Source organism: Pelodiscus sinensis, chromosome 27 (genome assembly GCF_049634645.1).
Source record: "Pelodiscus sinensis isolate JC-2024 chromosome 27, ASM4963464v1, whole genome shotgun sequence".
NCBI lineage: Eukaryota > Metazoa > Chordata > Testudines > Trionychidae > Pelodiscus > Pelodiscus sinensis.
This window is the reverse complement of record NC_134737.1, coordinates 1,315,251-1,337,495: the sequence shown is the minus strand read 5'-3', so window position 1 is coordinate 1,337,495 and position 22,245 is coordinate 1,315,251. Positions and strand designations below refer to the sequence as shown.

Here is a 22,245-nt window from a genome sequence, read left to right as displayed (position 1 = left end):
CCCACCCATCCTTCCTGCCTAAAGTGGTCCAGGAAATGTTTCAGCCTGTGTTCTTCCCTAAACCACAGGCCACTTCTAGGGAACATGCTTTATACTCATTAGCCATCAGGAGATTCCTACACTGGATGCACCAAGTGGCTGAGTAAATCACACAATTCTTTATTGCAATTGCAGAAGGGATCTTTCTTCCTGGATCACATGCTGCATCAGGACATGCTATGATCTGGCTAACGTTCCAGCTCGAGTCCTGACAGCTCATTCCATGAGGGCTCAGGTTTCCTCCGTGGCATTCCTCGCCTAGGTCCATATTCAGGACATCTGCAGGGTGGCGACGTGGTCCTCCATCCACACATCCACGGTGCACTATGCTGGGTAGTCCTCCAGATGCTTGCTCAATGATCTTTGACCCATCTTCCAGGTAAACTGCTTGCATGTCACTTATTGGAATGCACATGAGCAGTCGCTGGAAAGGGGGGAGGAGGGGGGAAAGGTTACTTACTTTTTGTGACTGTTCTTCATGATGTGTTGCTCAGGTCCATTCCAAATCCCACCCACCTTCACTGTCAGAGAGCCAGCAAGAAGGAATTGAAGGAGTGGAAGGTTGGCTGAGCCTTATACACCATGCCTTGCAGGTGTCACTCTAAGGGGCTCCACAGCCTGCCGTACAGGTACCGTTAGGGGAAAAATCTTCCAACAATCATGCACGTGGCATGCACACCTATTGGAATGGACACGAGCAACACATCTTGAAGAGTAACAGTTACAAAACGTAAGTGTCCTTTTTTGAGCTGGCATGACCACTTTGCTTTGAAAGTTCACATTGTTTTGCTATCCATCATTGTTTATTCAGAGGAAGACTCATGCAGTGGTAACATCACATTCCAGGCTTTGTGATAATGTACACATGTGGGTCACACATGAAAGCAGAAATGAATTGATTGAATATGGAATACAGACATACAAATGACTGTAATGACTGAAATAAAGTTGATCGAACCCAATTATGTCATAGGTGGTCAGAAATTAATTTTGCTTTGTTGGTGACCTTACTGAATTCCCAAAAGCATTCAAGGGACATTAAGAAAATGGTACATCATCATAATGGTGGCAGACTACATACAGTTATGCCAGAGCCCCCCAGAAAACCTCTATTAATATTGTTTGGTCCAGGACTTTGATTTCTGTATAGTAAATTAGTCAGACTCTCAGCATATGTGAACATTTTTCTTTCTCAGATCACCTCATCCTCCTGCTTTTATTGTCTTTCCCTCTTACCATAATTTCTAATTTCTAAAGCTCTCTTCCTCCTAATATCTTAGCAAGATGATTGATTCTTCCTCATTACTTCCAATTTTCACATCTTTTCAACAGTGTGTGCCTCTGCAGATGTAGATCTGCCCTCTAGAACACTACCCATTCTTTAAATAATACAGCTTGACAAAAAGTTACATACAAGTCGTTTTCATTATAATAATGGTTTTATCTTTAACGGTTTTCTCATTAGGTGACTCCTGCCAGCCATAACTTTGCTTTCAATTAATGCTACACATTATGAAATTAGGAGCACACACATGTATGAATACTAACGCTGCATAATTGGAATCACTGATCTAACAAGTGAATAATTTGTTGGAAGAAAGAAAAAAAATATTGATTAGAAAACTCATTAAAAAAGGATAGAAAAGTCATTGAGCTGTGAATAGTATGAATAAAATACATCTCTCCTTCCCCTATGAAATAAGGAAACATAACGATGAGGTCAACAGGTCCTCCTTTTCTGCAGGCTCAGAGGGTGTGGTTTGTGATTCTATGGCTATGCTCTTGCAGTTCCACAATCAGCGTAACTGAACTCCAGGCTCATCACTCTGATATCTCCAAGACCAGAATCCCAAGCTTTTCAAAAATCAGGTCCTAAACTGAGGGTCTATCTCAGTACTTAGAGGCCAGATAAGTGATCTGATGTTCCAACTGCTGCTCACTGGGAAGTTCCCACTTCAGCAACCCCATGAGCTCTGGCTCCCACCTATTCCTGCCCACCTTCCCCTGCCCTCTGCTGCCTCTGTATCAGAGATAGTAGTGTGGGGGGGCAGATGGCTCCTGCCTGTAGAAGCAGCAGTGCAGGGGGAAGAGGCAGCTCCCCATGAGCTAACTCCTCATGTAAACAGTCTCCCCTTCCCCTCCTGCAGGGGAAAGAGGCAGAAGCACTGGGGAAGGCTGCGTATAACTGTGAGGGTGTGCCCATGTTCACATCCCTAGTGTAGCTATCCCTTCCTATAATGTAGAGGTTCTTCCCTGTGGTCTCTTGGCTTGTTACGTCTGCTGCACAGCCCCATTAAATACTACATACCCTTGAAAGGACCATCTCAGTAAGATGAAATTTGCCCTGTTTGCATAATTTGACATGATTATAAAAAAATACCCCAAACTGTTCCATGCTGTTTGAGTTGTATATGAAGCAAAAAGCATCAGAATGTGTGTGTGGGGTATTTCCTTTGTGGTTTTCTATGACTTGTCCAGAAAAATTGCCATGATCATAAAAATATAGGGAGGGGTGGTGTGTGCGTGTGTGCGTGTGCGCGCACACACAAAAAAATCATATAACTAAATCCCTAAAATAACCAAGAGCAATGAGTAATTGTACACATTTAATAATGAAATAAGATGAGGGCTTATGTTGCAGGTGTATAACAGGGTATGCTCTGTGCAAAGGTCCCCCGGAGGTACCACATCCCTCTTTAGTGCTTTCACTCCCCCAAACAGTGCTTATGCATATGCTGAGCAGGTATTAGCCGAGTCCCTGCTCCATCTTCCACAGAGTTTATAGGTCCCAAGACCACGTGAGCCTCCCATGGGATCCCTTTCTGCTCCAGCATCTCTTTAGATCTTCTACCGTACAAAAAGGGGATGTGGGTAGGGAGACCCGGGCCTGCCCTCTCCACCGGGTCCCAGCCGAGGGTCCTTCCGTGTAGGGGCATGATGCCCAAAACACGCTAGCCCGTGGGCGAGTCCCTTTATGGCCTGCCCTGGGCTGCTTCCTACTCTTGGCTCCCGGTCCCCTGCTTCTATGCCCTGTAGGGGTCGTTGGCTGGTTCTGGGCCCCTTCTCTCCCTGCCTTGGAGGGGGCCATGTCCACCCTCCTGTGGGTGCTACTCCTGTCAGCCAGGTCCACTGCTTCTCCACCTCTCCCCGCGCCTCTGGAGTCCTTCTGCCTTCCTGCCCCCTCGCTTTTGGGTCTGGGTCGCTTTATAAAGGACCTGCCAATGCCAGTGTCGGCCCTACGCCACGCTCTCCATCTTGGCTCCGCCCCCCTCCCGCTGCCCGCCAGGAGACGTCCGGGCTTCCCCCCAGTGGTGGGTCAGCAGTGTCCAGCCACGGATGGGCTTGCCCACTGGGGAAGGGCCCAGTTTGAGTGCGGGGCTTGCACGCCGCCCCGTCACAAGTTGCGGTTGTAAGTTGAATAATAGAAGCATTGGAATTGTAAACTTCTTTGTTTTGTTCACCTTGAATTTTGACTAATAAGTGAATTTATTGAAATGGTAGATAGATGAGTTTTTGTTCTGTGCAAACAATAATATAGGAAGTGTTCAGAGTGGTTGCCCTATTAACGAGTTAGGGAATGAGGAATTTCTAACACTGAAAAGCTGTTAAGATTGAGCATCGCAGAATAACTGGAAGTAAGTTGAGGAATCGTGCACTGCATCACTTTCTTGTCCGTCAAATCACTGCAAAACGATTCCCAATGCTTAGAAGGCATCAAAATGTGAAAGGATGTTTGTCATGAACATCACTTGAGATATGTGATTGTTGCTTTTTCTCCCACAGTTGAGAAAAAGATTCCTTTAACTGGTTAATCGTAAGATTGGCATTCATAAAATCAAGGTCCTGCTGTTTTGGGATTTGAATGTTCTTAGGAAGTTTAAACTCTGTTATCTAATTCCTTTTTGTATGCCCTTCACAACAGTAGATTTAATAAATTTATGAGGTCTTCTATTTCTTGTTAAAATATCCTTTCTTATTCCTACATAATTTATTGACCTAGTTTCACATATTGCAATGTTTGCTTTCATGAGACTGTTCTGATTTTGCCAGAGTAGCTCTGTAACTGTGTAAAACCTCTTTCTTTTTATGTCGAAATCCTGCAAGAGAGTATTTTGTAAATCAACAGCACCAGACAACCATACAACAGTTTATTCTCTGTTTTTCAGGCACTACACGGGCTCCCAGGGATGGGGAGGTCCCAGGGGTGGACTACAATTTCATTCCTGTTGAACAGTTTAAAGCATTGGAAGAAAGTGGAGCCTTGCTAGAAAGTGGAACCTATGATGGTATGTTACAACATTTGAACACACAATCCTACCAACTTTTAAAAGAATAAAAAGAAAGACTTGGTGGAATTTGATGGTATTAGTGCCTAGTCATTTTGTCAAAGACTTGGTCTAAACTAGCAGTTTGTCAGTATAACTATATCACTCCAAGATGTGGAAAATCTACAGCCCTGAGTGACTTAGTTACACCAACCTAACTCCAGATGTAGACAGCTCTGTGTTGATGGATGGGCTTCTCCTACAGGCGTACTACCACTTTTTAGGGGGGCGGTGCGTGTATACCCATGGGAGAAATTCCCCCCCTCCTTGCACTGGCATAGGCATCTTCACTGGAGTGCTACAGTGGTGTACTTTGCTGCTGCAGTATTTTTTAGTGAAGGCAAGTCCTAAATTAGGACTTCCATGCTCATGAGAAGCAGATAGTGCCTTGTGCAAGAGTAGAGAAGTTGTATTATCTCCATGTTAGAACCATGTGACCTGACCTGTATTCTGTTGAACACCTGTTGCCTTTTCTGAGTCATTCTAAAAATGTGTATGAACACTTGGTTGGCTTTTGCTTTCAGTGTATGTGTGGTGGTGATAACTTTGGGTTTTGTGGGTTAGTTTTCTGTAACTTTAATATCTTGCTTAAGATTTATGAAATATAAATTATTCCTAAGGTTTCTACTTAATAGTCCACTTTTGTCATCTTTCTGCTCTTAGTATTTTAGAATAACAATAATGTTTGCTAGAAGCTATCCTAATTAGTTGCTAACTTTATTTTTAGTATTGTTCTGGTTGTCTTGGGTGTTAATTTTTAAGTAAAGAATCTCAGATAAGTACACTTCTCTAGAAGGTAAATATGACGATTTCTGGATAATAGCAAGCCCCTGATACTGTCAGCTTCCCGTTAATGGCAATATATTGCTCTGAACCAGTTCCCTCCTCCGAGCATCAGTGTTAGTTGTATTTGAATATTTGCAACAGTACCCTGCTTAGTAGCTTCTTTTTTTTTAAGAAGGACCCCACCTGCAGGTTGGTTTATGTGACTGCATCCAGGGAAGGAATTGCGGAGCCTGCCTGTTTTAGCTGCAGCCCTGCAAACCTGCCTGCAGTCAGTATTTAGCCCATCCATCCATTCAGGTGCTTCCTTTGGGGGCTGCAGCCCATCAAGACCGCCTGCTGACAGGGATCACACAGAACATAGGGATCTGCAGTCTGGGAGGGGAAACTGTGGGCAGGCCATTAACAGAGAGGTTGGAACGGTACAGTGCCACTCCCTGCCAGGAGACTGCAGGCAGGGAAGGAAGCACAGGGAAATGCAGAGCATTAGCCTCCCAGTCAGCCAGCAAGAGGCACAGTGCAGCCTCATACGCATGCTGGCCTCAGTGGAAAGCCTTGGCATGCAGGCTGTAGACAGCCCCCCTTCATATTGCTGCACTTCTTACAGTGAGGGCTGCAGCCAGAGAATCCATGTCCCAGCGCCAGATCTTGCTCATCATGATTATGACTTGGAAGCATTATTTGAATGTCAACAACCTGGATCTGAATGCATCCTAAACATGTGTAAACATGCATACACAATACTGCTGCTTCTGGTAGGAAAGAACAAACCACAGCCTTCCCATGCAATCCACCCTTATCTTGATTAATTAGTTGTCATAGCTAACATGAATGTCATCTCTGTTTGCTCTTGTTTAACACTTCTGCACCATGACCTGCGCTCTCCACAGCTGACATCCTTCTGGGCAGAGTAACTTTTCCAAGCTTTCTGCACACTGTACCAATGTTCTCCCTACATCTTAAGTAGGATTCAAAGGCAGTCTGAGTTACATAGTCCCATATGTCCTGGAGCCTAACTGAATTCAAGAGTACAACCTGCAAATCTGCAGGTACCTGCTTTATATCTGCATGTAGATGTGGATCCAAATTTTATATCTAGAGCCCTGCATATCTGTGGATATCCATGGACTATGTTTGCAGATTGGATGGGGATACACATATTGTATCAGCACAGATCTCTATCAGCAGTGCCCTCCAACTACAGAAATCCATTCACAGAATCAAAGCCTGAATTAGGAATTTGTTCAAGCATGTGTAAGTCCTTTAATTGCCATCATACCCTTTGTACTTGTAAACTCTTCTCCATTTGCATATATCGTCTCTTTAATTTTATTGTATGAAATCTGCAGTCTTAGTTGTTTTCACTTTCCCTTTTAACTGTAATTGATATTTCACAAAGAAAAGCCTAAGAGGTCTGCATTCCATTGATATTTCAAGCAACTACCTGGCTTCCTTCTCTTCTCCTGTTCACATACATTGTACTGCCGTGGATCTTTGTCTGTGCTCTCCCTCTTGCTCCAGAGGCCTCTTCCCTGCCTGCTACCCTGTCCTGGATTTTGATTTTTTTGCTTTTATACTTTAAGCCATAAGACTTAGTCTGCTGTCATGGTTGCTGTTAGGGTCTTCTCTCACTATTCTACATCTGTCCATACTATGGAACAAGGAATATTCAGCCTGGCTGGGAATCTGAGTAGGAAGGAAGAAGTAATTGTAGTGTGAGTAGACGTACACATACTCGTTCTTGTCTAACTAGTGTGGTAAAAATAACAGTGAAAATATGGCAGCATGGATTCCAGCCTAGGCCAGCAGCCTGAGAATTCCTCGCGGCTCCCCAGAGGGCTTGTGAAGTTCTGAAGCCCATGCCTTCATGTCTTTACTAGTGTTGTGAAGTCTCCTGTCTCCCTGTAACAAAATAATACATCTCCCTCCTTTTTGTAACAACAGTTGAGGGACTTGAAAGCATGTTCCCTGTTTGCTCTTTTCCAGACTAAACAAATCCAGTTCTTTCAATCTTCCCTCGTAAGTCATGTTTTCTAGAACTTTAATCATTTGCAGTGCTTTTCTCTGGACCTTCTCCAGTTTGTTCACATCCTTACTGAAATGTGGCACCCAGAACTGGATACAGTACTCCAGTTGAGGCCTAATCAGTGCAGAGTAGAGCAGAAGAATGACCTCTTATTTCTTGATTATCACTGTACTACGAATACATCCCAAAACTATCTTTTTCTGCTTTTGCAACAGTGTAACACTATTGACTCAAATTTAGCTTGTCAGTCCCCTATGACCGCTGGATCCCTTAAGGCAGTACTCCTTCCAGACAGTCATTTCCCATTGTTCTTCCCTTTTGAATTTCATCCTGTTTACTTCAGACCATTTCTCCAGTTTGTCCAGATGATTTTGAAATGTAACCCTATCCTCCAACTTGCAACCCCTCCCAACATGGTATCATCCGGAAACTCTGTAAGTGCATGCTTTGGCATTGATACAGATATTGAACAAAGCTGGGCCCAGAACTGATGCCTGTGGAACCCTGCTTATTATGCCCTTCCAGCATGACTGAACCACAGGTGATGACTCTAGGAACAGTTATTCAACCTGTTATGCACCAGCCTTATAATAGTACCAACTGGATTGCATTCTCCGAGTCTGTTCATGAGAAGATCATGCAAGACTGTATCAAATTCCTTACTAATGTCTAGATATACCACACCTGCTGTTTCCTTCACACCTGCTGTTTCCTCCTTATGCACAAGGGTTGTTAACCTGTCAGTGAAAGCTATCAGGTTGGTTTGACGTGATTTGCTGGCTATTAGCTGTCACCGTGTCATTTTATAATGTTTCAAATGGATTCCTTAATTATTTGCTCCCTTTTCTTTACTGGCACTGAAGTTAAGCTAACTGGCCATGAATTCCTGAGTGGTCCTTATTCCCTTTTTAAAATATGGGCCCTATATTTACCCCTTTTCCAGCCTTCTGGAATAGGGATGTTAAAATTAGATGAATCGACTATTCGATTACTCGATAAGGGTGTTTCTGCTTTGAAATGTAGCAACAGGCAAGCGGCTCTTGCTACATTTCAAAGGCAGAAGAGCCACACGGTGTTACAAGAGCCCCTAGTGGGCTCTTGTACTTTTCAAAGCGGAAGTGCTGTATGAAGCCCAGGGTCAGCAGGAGACTCCCCAGGCTCCACACGGTGTTTTAGTCTTTGAAATGCACAAGTGCCCCAGTGGGGACTTCAGTACACTTCAAAGATGGAACGCTGCTGCTGCATCCCTGCCTCCTCTTACGGAGCTGGGGAAACCAGCTTTTAAGCTGGCTCTCCCAAGCACCATGTACTCTTCTCTCTTCTTTCTCTTCCCCCCCCCCCCCCCACTGCCTCTTTCTGATAGAGCCAGCAAGTGTGTGTGTGGTGGGGGGGTGGGGGAGCAACTACTCGACTAGTGTGTTGACTATCTGATAAGCTTTTGCTTGTCAGATAGCTGACTAGTCGATTAGTCAATTACATCCCTATTCTGGAATCTCTCCCATCTTCCATGACTTTTCAAAGACAATAACTAATGGCTCAGATATCTCCTCAGTCAGCTCTTTGGGTATTCTAGGACAGTGTTTCTCAACCAGTGATATGAGTACCCTTAGGGGTACTTGAGAGAAGTCTGGGGGGGTATGTCAACACAACTGAAATTTGGAGAAAACTGAATTTTTATTTTAAGTTTTACAGCGCTTCATTTTTTTTGTACTTTTTACACCCAACAATTTCATCGCCTGCCCAGCTACAATTATGTGGTTTAAACAAATGTATTGCAATGGTAGAAAAAAATTGTCTGAAAAATGTAGGTACTGAGGGTACTTATTTATTTTTTTGAAAAAGGGGGTACTTACAATTTTTTTTAAAAAAAGGGGGCACTTTATAAAACAAAAAAAAGTTGAGAAACACTGTTCTAGAATGCATTTAATCAGGCCCTGATGACTTGAAGACCTCTGACTTGTCTACATAATTTTTAACTTGTTCTTTCCCTATACCATTTTCACTGTCATTCACTATGTTAGGTGTCCAGTCACCATTAACCTTCTTGAAAGATAATGGAGCAAGTAATTAAGGAATTCATCTGCAAACACTTGGAAGATAATAGGATGATAGGTAATAGCCAGTATGGATTTGTAAAGAACAAATCATGTCAAACCAATCTGATAGCTTTCTTTGATCGGATAACGAGTCTTGTGGATAAGAGAGAAGCGGTGGACGTGGTATCCCTAGACTTTAGTAAGGCATGTGCTACAGTCTCGCATGATGATCTTATTAAAAAAACCTAGGGAAATACAACTTAGATGGGGCTATTTTAAAGTGCGCGCATAACTGGCTGGATAACTGTTCTCAGGGAGTAGTTATTAAAGGTTCACAATCCTGCTAGAAGGGCATAATATACCCCTGGGGCTCAATTGGAGTTTTGGGACTGGTTCTGTTCAATATCTTCATCAATGATTTAGATATTGGCATAGAGAGTACACTTATTAAGTTTGCAGATGATACCAAGCTGGGAGGGGTTGCAAGTGCTTTGGAGGATAGGGTTATAATTCAAAATGATCTGGACAAATTGGAGAAGTGATCTGAGGTAAATAGGATGAAGTTTAATAAGGACAAATGTAAAGTACTCCGTTTAAAAGGAACAATCACTTTCAATTGTCTAGGAAGGAGTACAGCAGAAAGGGATCTAGGGGTCATAGTGGACCACAAGCTAAATATGAGTCAACAATGTGACACTGTTGTAAAAAAAGCAAACATGATTCTGGCATGTATTAATGGGAGTATTGTGACAGGAGTCACTCTTCTGCTGTACTCTGCACTGGTTAGGCCTCAATTGGAGTATTGTGTCCAGTTCTGGACACCACATTTCAAGAAAGATGTGGAGACATTGGAGAAGGTCCAGAGAAGAGCCACAAGAATGATTAAAGGTCTAGAGAACATGAACTATGAGGGAAGACTGAAAGAATTGGGCTTGTGTTTCATTTGGAAAGGAGAAGACCAAGACGGGACATGATAGCGGTTTTCAGGTATCTAAAAGGGTGTCACAAGGAGGAGGCCGGAAAAACTTCTCCTTGGCCTGTGAGGATAGGACAAGAAGCACTGGGCTTAAAGTGCAGCAAGGGAGTTTTAGGTTAGACATTAGGAAAAACTTCCTAACTGTCAAGATGGCTAAATACTGGAATAAATTGCCTAGGGAGGTTGTGGAATCCCCATCTTTGGAGATATTTAAGAGCAGGTTAGATAGATCATCCCGATAGATGTCTAGACGGTACTGGGTCCTGCCGTGAGGGCAGGGGACTGGACTCAATGACCTCTCAAGGTCCCTTCCAGTTCTAGTGTTCTATGATTCTATGATGAAAATAATGTTCTGGAAGCTGGATGTGGACTCTGCTCTTGAAGATAATGGTTACAGTAGCTTTAATCAGTATCTCAAATGTAAAATCTTTTATATAGTACATCATAACCTGGCTTAAGTTTTCTTCTGGATTGAAACCTGTTGTTGAAGGTTTCTAATTTGGAGTCGCTTACTTTTTAAATATATATATATAATATTATATTTTTAATTGTTCTGCAGTATATTGAAAACATCCTAGTTTAGGTACCCTTAGCTCAAATAAATGATTATTTTTCTTTCAAGAAAAATCTGGTGTGTGTGTGTATGTATATAAAATTATATGAAAACTAGTAAAGTAAAAAGGCTGCTTTTATTAATAGAAAATTTTCTAATATGGATGTAAATTTCAAGTGACTTCAGTGAATAAAGCTTCAAGAATAACTGCAGTCTAGAAACTGTAGGAAACCTCTGTAAAAGATGATGACACTTCTAAAGACCTATTATGATTTTTTAGACAGTTTCATGGGATTTTATTCTGAACTAATATGAAAAATAATATACATGAAAATGTCTATTACTCTTTAAAAAGACCAAAAAAGGAAATTCTTTGAGAGGGTCTCTAAGCCAAGTGCTTTTGATTCTGCCACAGTTTTGCAGCATATGTATACATAGTTGCCCAGGATCCAGGAGCCCCTCAGCAGCAAGACCTTCACAAGCGAGGCTAAACCCCAAGCTTTCAGCCTGATCTTTAATGGTATTTGAATCTAGGAGTTAGATTTTGTTTTGACTGCACAAATTATTATCTACCAAATGTTAGCCCAGCAGGAGTCCTGCTAAACTCTGTGCTCAACTCTCTAATTAAAATCATGCTATTAATTAAGAGGAGAAAGCCAGTTGTTTAAATTCTGTTTGAGCATTTATTTTAGTGGGAAAAAGTTAAAAAACATAGTAGAATCAGTGCTTTTGGTTTTCTCGGGTATAATTCAATACTAAATTGATTTATTAAAAGCTATACAAGATTAGCAAATTATCGGCTGAAATCATAGGATTTACAGCTCTAAGAAATCAGTTGTTTAATTTTATTTTTTAAATAAATATTTCATATTTCAGCAGAAAATAAATGTGTCTCTTAACTTTAACCTGGCTACAAGCTGCAGATTATTCCTGATCAGTTAATTGCTATCTGCTGTATATTAAAACAAAAATTTTGATTTTCTTAGTAATCCTCCATTTTACTCCTACCAAGATCTGCTATAAATCTCATTCTGGAGTATTAGTGAATGCAGGGTAAAATAACATCAATCTCTTAATTGAGAAATCTGTGTAGAGCTATGTACATTGGACAAACATCTCAGACACTTCGCCAAAGGATTAATGCCCACAAAACAGATATCAGACAAGATCACAAAGAAAAAACAGTTTCTTGCCATTTTAACCAGAAAGGACACTCTCTCAATGACTTAACCACCTGCATTCTGCTTCAAAGACCTTTTACATCTGCACTTGAAAGGGAATCCTCTGAACTGTCATTCATGTTAAAATTCGACACTTTCCAAAAAGGACTCAACAAACACTTGAACTATCTCACCCATTACCAAGATAGTTTCCCCAATTATCACCTCTAATACCATTAACTCACAAACATCCCACTCTCCCTACCTCTAATATCATCAATTCACAGACACTTACCTTCCTTCCTTCCCCCCCACCCCCTGCATCCCCCTCCTGTTCTGCAATGTGATTTGTCCTTTTCATATTTGTTCATTCTTTTAGTTGTATCCTTTGGTATATATGGTTGTGACTACTTTCTTCCACTATTTGATCTGAGGAAGTGGGTCTGGCCCACGAAAGCTCATCATCTAATAAACCATCTTGTTAGTCTTTAAAGTGCTACATTGTCCTGCATTTTGTGTAGAGCAGTGAATTTTAGAGTTAAATGCATCCTACCCAAATGCAGAATGACACCATGAGCAGAAATAGGACGTAGCTTTAAATTAGTTTCTGAGCAATTGTCAGTTACTGAGAATGCTAATGTCTTAAGTAGTGTAGTAAATTATATTTGCGTTCAGGTATTTCAGGTAGCTATGAAACTGTGGCAGTCGAATATGTACTGTGACGTGAGCCATTCCTGAGATTGTAGAGGTCTTCACCAGATATTACTGCTTCTAAATATTACTATCTACTTCTGAATGCCAGGTAATTTCTATGGTACCCCAAAGCCTCCAGCAGAACCCAGTCCCTTTCAGCCAGACCCAGTGGATCAAGTTCTTTTTGACAATGACTTTGATGCAGAGTCCCAGAGGAAAAGAACCACATCAGTCAGCAAGATGCAAAGAATGGATAGCTCTCTCCCAGAGGAGGAAGATGAGGAAGAGAAGGAAACAGTTAATGGCAGTGGAGGTCCAGGTCAGTAACAAGGGCAGAAATTCCTGACTGCAGTCAAGATTTTAACAAATGGTTACTCTAAAGCTTCCAGATTAACTTGGGAAAGAGCATTTTTACATGATCCGAAAACTAGGTGAAGGAATGTGTACATCAAGTGATAATGAAGAACAATGACTTGAGATTGGACAAAGGTGTCCAGTGGGATGCTGCAACTATTAGTCTGAGGACCCATTTTCTCACATCTTTATCTCAAACGAGGGATAACCAGCACATTACGTTTGCAAATGACTCCGCATCTAGTCATTTTTTAGAAGCCACCCATTCAAGTATGGATCTGGCGCAATCTTGGTTACCTTCAGAGATGAAAGTATCACTTTGCAGTTGATCTGGCTGCAGTCCACGTGAATTTGTCACAAATACAGACTCATGAAACACAGGTTATTGGCAATGGTGTCTAACTGAAATGCTTAAATTTACACTATTTAAAACCTCCTGCGCTGTTGTTTTCCTTGTACCACAGTTGGGTCTTGATAAGCTGAGAGAAATTATGGTGTAGATTCTCCAGTGGGCAGTACAAATGGTGTCTGCTTAGAGGAAATGCAATAAGTAGTTTACTTGGCTCTGTTCCAGTGTTGTTTTTTTTGCCTAGGCTAAGACAAGTATGAGGTTAACACTATTTGGCAAGGGGAGAACAGATGTGTTCATTTCAGATTTTTAAAGTTCACAGCAAAAAAAAAAAAAAAAAAAAAAGTAGAAAATACAGATAAAATACAGTGATGTTGGGCATTGTCTCATAGTGAGAGCAAAAGGGGTGGTTCTTTGTGAGCAAAGCAGCATGAATATTTTAACCGTAACACTTTGCTTTAAACAACTTCAGAAAACAAAGAGAGACATTCAGATTCTTCCGACTGGATGAAGCCTGTTCCTAGTTACAACCAGACAAGCAGCTCCATGGATTTCAGAAATTACTTGTCAAGGGATGAGAGCCTAGAGCCTCTACCCAAGAACTGGGAGATGGCCTACACAGACACAGGCATGGTGTACTTCATAGAGTGAGTAGAAGTTTTGTATCATTATACATCTAAGTTACCTTCCTGAGATGAACAAGCTCTGAGTCCCTAGTCAGTCTCTAGAGAGATTTCTGCTGATTTTTGTTTGTCTTCTTTCCTACCCACTTCCTATTGCTGATGCCTTTGTATGAAAATATCACCAGGCTTTGAAGTCTCGGTCTGTTCCCACTCTGTGCTACTCACCCAACATCACCAGTTTTGTGTGTTTGGAATAGTTTTTCCTGTGAAGATCGTAACTATGTTACTGGGAGAGACAGTGATCTTAATTTGAGGAATAAGTTGCAGGAATAATTTATATCACAATATCCCTTCTTGTGGTGTTACTAGCATTTTCATCCAAGTATTTTTTCCTTTATAGATGGATACTTCCATAGGTATCTTAAGTTTCCATACATGGGGACTTCAGTTTCTTTTCATAAGCTACATAATGCAGATGAGAGAGAGAATTCATGTAAATGCTATTATTATGACAGTGCTTTGTGTGTCTGAATAAATTGGATGAGAAAGCACAATGGTTCCCTCTACAAAATCAATTAACTAACTTACGTGCAGTCTGCATTACACAGAATGCAAAACTGAGGTTGTGTTGCTAGCTGGATAAGGATCTAATTTTATGTGTATTTTTGTTATGCACAATTTCATTGTAATCTGCTCTGCCTGTGATGTCTGGTATGAAATGGAACATGAAAAGGAGTTACTAGATAGTGTAATTGTTTCATGAATTGTAAAGCGTCAGACTACACTGAAGGCTAAGCAGAGGCAGAAGTTAGGGGTTTTTTCCCCAAAGGTGAAAAATACCTGTTATCCTCAAAATTGTTTTTTGCCATAGTTTCAAAGGTAAATGTCTGAAAGGCTTTGTCATACTTTGTATATAGAAAATATATTGGATGGAGAAGAACGTTGTGCTGAGATGGAGCTGCCTAATGCAGATTTATAGGGCAGAGCTGGAAATCCTTGAGCAAATGGGTTTATAATCAGAGTGTCAGTAGACCTGAGGTAAAGCACAGTTTCTGGCAAACTCTGCTAACTTATGTTTCTGTGTTATCTCAGAGTAAACGTGTACCATATGTTCCTGCAGTGCGATAAGTACTACTTGTCATGGAAGAACAAAATCACTAATCTTCCAAACTCACTGGTAATTTCTTCTGTGCTTTGGTTCAGGGTAGCTCCCCTTACATCTACATTCATATTGTGACTTTTTAAAATACTTGTTTTCTGGAATACTTAAGTTGTACTCTTAACGGCTATAAGATGTTACTTTAGGTTTTATCAGTTTTTCTCCATTACTTTTCCCAAGCCGTTTTTTTCTGATCAGCCATTTGAATGGTGCACAAAATCTCTTCTATCTAGTCCCCATAATAAAATTTTTAAAACCAGGTAAGAGAAACATTTGTTTTGGGTCAGATGATGAGACAGGTGTATTCAGTGTCTTCTTATTTCATTGGTTCTGTTAGTTCTAGGGATGTCAAATTGCAGGTAATCAGCTAATCTAGTAGTTGATGGAATTTCCATCAACTACTTGATTAGTCAATAAGGGGGAAACTGCAGAGCCGCAGCAGGGTTAGCTCCCAGCCCAGGAGCTAATTCCCTGTGGCTCTGCCTTTTACATGAATTAAAAGTCGCCAGGCTCTTAATACATTGAAAGGCAGAGGCATAGCTGGGGGACGGTCGTGAGCCAGGTCCCCCACTATGCCTTTGCCTCTTTTGCCACCCTCTTGCCTCCCGAGAGTACAGGGGGGAACCAGCTTTTAAGCCGGCTCCCCCCAGCACCCGCACCTGTTCCCTCCCTCCCCTTGCTGCCTCTCTCTGATTGAAGTAGCAAGGGAGTTGGGGGGAGTAACTAGTTGAGTCACTACTGGACTACCTGATAAGCATATGCTCTTCTCGGGTAGTCAACTAGTTGCTTACATACCTAGTTTGTTCTCTGCTGTAATAACTTACTTATACATCTACATGGTTCTACAGAGCTACTGAATTCAGCTCCATGCACAAGTTGCATTGACTACTGAGTGATCCAGTATTTTTGACAGATGTAACCTAGGCGTACTTCACTCCAAAGAAACCTGCTACTTTTAGAATGAAATTGCTTGGGCTGCAGCTGTGAATGTGTGCCTTGGAAATATTTTCGACTGCTAAGTAATGTTGGCACCTCTGTAACCTCCTATATCACAGTGCTACAGAAGAGCCTCAAGTATGTTTGTAGTTCCTATTTTTAAGTGGTGCATTTCTTTGGTGGCATTTTTGATGTGACAGGTGAGAATAGCAGGTACACTGACCTAGAGGCAAAGATGTGCATGTGGTAGGAGACTTACGAAAAGAAGTGCTAAATGTAACAGGTGAAATCCCTTCCTTGGGAATCTCTTTGTCTCTCTCCCTTTATCTCTGCTGTTTTTCTGCTACTGATTGGGTTGTCCTATATTCTGCAGTCACAACACAAAGACAACCACTTGGCTTGATCCTCGGCTCTGTAAGAAAGCCAAAGCTCCTGAAGACTGTGAGGATGGAGGTGAGATGTTCAGAATTCTGTTGGTCGTCCATACATTCTGCATGTTTGTTGTATTTCCTACATGAAAACGAAACTGAGTTCAATCAGCATGCTGCTGTCAGCAGAGCTTCTGAAGGCACAATGCATGTCTCTGGGACTTGGTTAGTTTTGTTTCAAAGACTTCATTTCTTCTTTGCCATTTGGTACTAACCAGAAAGATCACTTGTACCTCCAAATGCCACCTGGAATAGGAATTTACTTATGCCCTTGTTTCAAGGTCAAGTTCATCTGAAATCAAATAGAATTCCTAAGAAATTAGTTATGTTTGCTTGTTTACTAATCAAAACAAGTGCTGCAGAATAGAACCGGTTATCTAGTCACTTTGTCTCGGTTCATGACGGGACTTTTTGTGGGGTTAGCCAGTAATGAATCCTTAAGCACTTTTGGAGAGTTGTTCCTTATGCATATATATAAAATAGCAGGAATGTCTTCTATGCTAATGGAAGAATTAAGCCATACAGGGGTCTTCAGATAATACTGTTTGACAGATGTCCCTTATGGCTTCTCCTCCAGGATTCTTCACAGTTTTATAAGATCTATCACTGCCAAGGCAGAAGTATCTTCTTGAAGTTTATAATTTGTATTCCTTCTACATTATTCTGAAATCATTAGGGTCTGGTGTTTGCTGATTCTGGCTTGGCAGTAGTGGTAGGATAAGTGGGCTGGAGAGTAGCTCCAGTAGATTTTCTCTGGAACAATGGAGTTTAGGTGAATTGTGAGTGCACATGATTTCTGGAGAGCAGAACAACACATTACTTGGTTCTAAATTCACTGTAACCACTGAGGAGGCTCAATGAAAGCCATTCTTCAAATGTGCAAGGGAAAAGTCCCCAAATACTAGAATGCATAGATGATGGGTTATACCATACGAGAATATAAGATAAGTGCTGCTTTGCCACTTGGTATCAGTGAGAGGCTCTAGCGTGAAATACTCTGGTTTTTGGTTGGGAGAAAGAAGTGAAACAACATTAGAATAATGGAAAAGCTTTTGAGGATAATCTGAAAAAATTAGTGCTACAATAAGTGTACAAAATAACAAATAATAAACAGAAGATAAATCAGGTGTTCTTTTTTACCCATTGCTGCAATACAAGAACAAGGGCATTTGAGATAAATCGAAGGTGGCAAGTTTAAAACTGATGAAGGGAAATTAAAAATACAATGCATAACTAACCAGTGAAAAACCCATTGTGCTATAGATTTTGGGGCCAAAAAATTGTTTTTAAATGATTGGACATTACTCTGAATTAGAATTTATTTTAAAGACGGGTTCTGAAGACTCATTCTTTGAGACATTAACTTGAGGAAGAAACTTCATTGTCTTGTATGAGAATTCTGTGCCATGCTCTGAAGCTTCTGATATTGGTTGTGTTTTGAAATAGAGGATACTGGACTAGGAGAGCTACTAAGATAAATGCTAGTCCCAGAGTGAAGGGGAGCAGAGCCTTTGGTCTTCATATGAATTCCCCCTTAATTGGGACAGGTGCATTAGGCATAAACCAAGCTAGAAACCTTGGGGGCAAGACTGTCCAATAACAGGTGGCTTTGTTGTAGGAGTATTTTAAAATGTCTGAAGCAGTTGTAAGTTTTATGCACCAGTGTCTCATTTCCATCTAGGTTAGAACCTTAAGTACAATATAAATCATTTATAATTAAGATAGGCATTTATGTTAGCAAGTTTGAAAATAATTAGCCTCTCTTTAGACACTAGGAAACATAAGATTTTTAAAGAAATCCTCACTCTCCTCTCATATCCCTCTGGCATCTCAACTCTGCCTAAATTAATTTGATTTAAACATTTCCTTGATTGTCTGGTTTCATATGAGTAATTTTTTAACTGAAGTCTGAGTCCCTGATACGGGCAAGTGCCCAGGAGAATTTATTCTGCCTAAGCTGTATCATGTCTCCCTGTGATGGCAGAGAACTTTCACTAAATAAAGCTTAAATTGGACAAACACTGACAGTATTTTACTGCTCCACAGAGTGACAGAGAAGTTTGAGAATCATAATCTAAGCAGGGTTCCATGGTTAATGTTCTTATTCGTCATGCTTTTTTTTTCCAAACAAAATCCTATCAGTTAAATAGAAAAGAGGTAAATGCCAAGCTGCAGTACCAAACTAGCTATCTAATTTTGTTAGGAAAAACTGAACATTTTGACCAGCTGAGTAATGACTCGGTGCTCTTAGACTGTGGTGTTGAAAGAATGCAGCTAGCAACTGGTCCCTCAGTTGCATGGAAGGATACCTTGTTGTTCTGCAGTCACTGTTAGGGGAAGGAAGAGTCAGATTTTTGTCCTGCGTGTGGCAAAGCTTGGACTTCGCCTGTTCCCTGGTGATACAGAATTTCCACAGCTAGTAATTGTCAAACAAGAACGCTCTAATCCTAAACTGTAAGTATATCATTGCCTGTAGCATTCCCGTTGAGCTCAGCTGCCAAGGTGAGTTGGAGGGAATGAATCTGCCACTCTCTGAAATAATTCAGAGGGGTAGCCGAGTTAGTCTGTAACTGGAAAAACTTAAACAACAAATAATCTAGCAGCACCTTAAAGACTAACAAAACATGTAGATGTATCATGAGCTTTCATAGGCACCACCCACTTCTAGCCAATGTCTCTATTCATACCTTTGTTTGGTCTTTGATGGGCAATCATTTTTGACTAGTGACAACGTCAGAAATTTTTGAAGTGGTCGCGGGCTACCCTGGAAGGGGTTGGGCCTCAGGTGGAAGGGGTGGGGTGAGGACACTTCCATGCATCCCCATCCACAGATCCTGATTAGTATGGGGGTGGGGAAGCACACAAAGTTTTTGCCTTCCTCTCCTCATGAGAGAACTGCCAGCTGTACTCAATAGCTGGCAGTTCCCTTTAGGCACTCGTGCCCCTGGCAGTGGGAGGAGACTTCACATGCTCCCTCTTGCTGCCCCCAGGTTAGTTGGGGTGAGGGGGAGTGATAGGGCCTCTGTGGGTTGGATCAACATGCTTGGCGGGCCACATCCAGCCCCCAGAGGCCCTTTTTCCCACCCCAGTCTAGCCCATTCGGGATTTTAAAAAGAGACTAGTACCAAAACTGTATCCACATTCAGACTATGGTTATCATGAGCAGTATCTCGAATTAACTGCCTTCCATCCAGATTCCCATTTCCTGCAGAGAATGCTACAGCAGGGATTTACCATTGTTTCCGTTTTAACATGGGACACCCAACTCCTCCAGTACAATATTTTCCATACTAAATTCAGGAGGCTTCTAGTCTTACTTGTCAGTTCTTTAGCACCCCAACTGACTTGTTAAAAAATAATGCCTATGCACAGTCTTCTCCCATCTTGGATAATGCAGGGTTGGATGGTAGAAGGTCACTGAGGGTGGCCTTCTGCATAATCTATGTAGATGGTTTCACTTCTCTGGGTAGGTATTTCAGTTTTAAGAATGCTCTAGATCCGTGTTTCTTAAACTGTGTTCTGCGGCACACCCAGTGTGCCATGAGGCAGTCAGAGGTGTGCCATGGAAAACAGAATTCAAAATGGCCACTTTGAAAGGGGCAGGTGATCTTTTTTAGTTCAATAACTTCCCCCGACACTCTCTGGGCCTCCCCCCCCATCTTTTTTTTGCTCAACAAAAAATCCTTGGTATTCCCCATTAAAAAAAAATTGTTTGGTGTTCCTTGGTCTTAAGTTTAAGAAGCACTGCTCTAGATCCTGTAGATATTTGTCCTTGTCTATGGGATTGGAGCAAATATGGTTGTATCTTAGGACTTGGCTGTATACAATAGATGGGAAAATGTGTCTGGGATGGAAGCTAGAGGCATGAAGGGTAAGAGTAGTGATTGTTAAATTTCTGGTATAGGGTTGTGGAAATTTGTCCATCATTTAATAGTACTGTAGTGTCAAAGAAGCGGATTTCTCGTGTGGACTGATCCAGGCTGAGGTTGGTGGTGGGGTGGAAGTCGTTGAAATCCCTGTGAAATTCTTCAAGGGTTTCTTTCCCGTTCAGATGATAAAGACGTCTTCATTGTAGTGTAAGTAGAGGAGGGATGCTAGGGGACAGGAGCTGAGGAAACACTGTTCTAGGTCAGCCATAAAAATGTTGGCATGTTGTGGGGCAATGCAGGTGCCCATAGCAGTGCCACTGACTTGAAGGCATAAATTGTCCCCAATTTGGAAATAGTTGTCATCAGTGTAGCATACGTAGAGTAAGGATCTCATGGGACGAGAGCTGAGCAAACATTGTTCAAGGTCAACCATAAAGACGTTGGCATATTGTGGTGCCATGCTGGTGCCATGCCAGTGCCCATTGCTGTGCCGCCAGGGGCAGCCCGTGAGCCTAGGCAAGCTAGGCAGGTGCCTAGGGTGTTGCTGGCCCGGGCGCCCCATGATGACATCATGACCATTGACGGCCATGCAGGCAGGGATGCTGATTGCACCACCCCGCCTAGGGCTCCAGCTGCTGCAGCCGGCCTTGGGCCGCTCCTGTGTGCTGCTGACTTGAAGATGCAGGTTGTCTCTGAATTGGAAATAGTTGTGGGTGAGGAAAAAGTCACAGAGCCATCAGCATGTTTTGTTGGTCTCTAAGGTGTTGCTAGACTATTTGTTGTTGTTTTTTAAGTTTTTCCTCTTACAGACTAACTCGGCTACCCCCTGAAGCTTTTGCATAATTTGTGATAGTTTGGAGGAGAGAAGAGGAATTTACTTATTTGTTTGTTCACCTCTTGCATGGGGATTTCACATTGTGAATCTGACCTGTGAGAATGGCGATGGTAATCAGCCTACAGGTGAATCCTGCCAACACTTGCACAGGTAGCAGAGCAGTGCAGCCAGCCAGTGGAATGAAAATGTGCAGAGAGACAGTCTCTGCAGCAGACCTCTACTGTATTACAAGAGCTGATAGGCACTCAGGGGAGGCTGCAGTCTCTCAATTCTCCTAAATCTCCTCTTAATGAAGCCAGCTTGAGCCGCTGCCTCTTACTGCTGCTTTATTCAACACATGTGAAGCCCACCACTGGGAGAGGATGGGACAAAAAAAGGCATTTTAAAGAGAAAGATGCAGGACATCCTAACGAACAATGCTTACCCAAATAGTCCCACTGGGGTATTTGTCAAGTTCTGTGGAGCTGTACTGATAGTCATAATTGGTAACATGCTGCTACGCACTAGGGAAATTTCTGTTACCTGCAAGCCTGGGGGAACCACAAACAACAAACAAAATAATTACACAGGAATCTTAGCCTTCAGAATATTGCAGACATCTGAAATAAAAATAAAAGGCAATTTGTGTCCCACAAGGAATATTTCCATTTTGTCTGATCTTTCACAACAAGTCTTTCAAACAGCGTTTTCGTATTTACATTTCTATGGCCAGATTAGAGTAGCAAAACTTGTAACAATCAGGCCCCTGTGGTGACAGCTTCTTGCATTCAACCAAGAATGCACTGGTTCTAGAGCCATCCTGCAGGAGTGTGACTTGAGGGAACTTTCTGATTTTTAGTCTGTTTCAATATGAATGTCTGTTTTGTAAAGATTTAATTTGGCACACAACTTTCAGAATATGGGAGCATTAGTTTCCTTCTAGGTTTGTAAGAGAGAGAGATTACCTCGTGGGTGTACTCAGTAGGGAGTTACTGTGGAGATTAGATTCAAATCCTAACCATCACACATGGAAATGAGTTTGGGGATGATACAGTGTTAGTCTTCATTTGCCCTTCTCACCACTGTGCTGCCTCTTGCATTCAGGATCCTAGTGGTACAGCA

The 22,245-nt window shown here is 41.8% G+C and overlaps 1 protein-coding gene across 4 annotated transcripts in view; it reads left to right on the top strand.

The window, feature by feature from the left end:
* MAGI3 (membrane associated guanylate kinase, WW and PDZ domain containing 3) overlaps window positions 1-22,245 on the top strand; it is a 200,100-nt gene that overhangs the window by 119,367 nt on the left and 58,488 nt on the right. For 2 of the 4 annotated variants that reach the window (XM_075910271.1, XM_075910274.1), the window contains exons 3-6: window positions 4,206-4,325; window positions 12,701-12,910; window positions 13,767-13,941; window positions 16,386-16,465. In XM_075910271.1, the coding sequence (XP_075766386.1) occupies window positions 4,206-4,325; window positions 12,701-12,910; window positions 13,767-13,941; window positions 16,386-16,465 (585 nt within the window). The remainder of the gene's footprint in view (window positions 1-4,205; window positions 4,326-12,700; window positions 12,911-13,766; window positions 13,942-16,385; window positions 16,466-22,245) is intronic. The other 2 variants (XM_075910272.1, XM_075910273.1) reach the window with 2 other exon arrangements.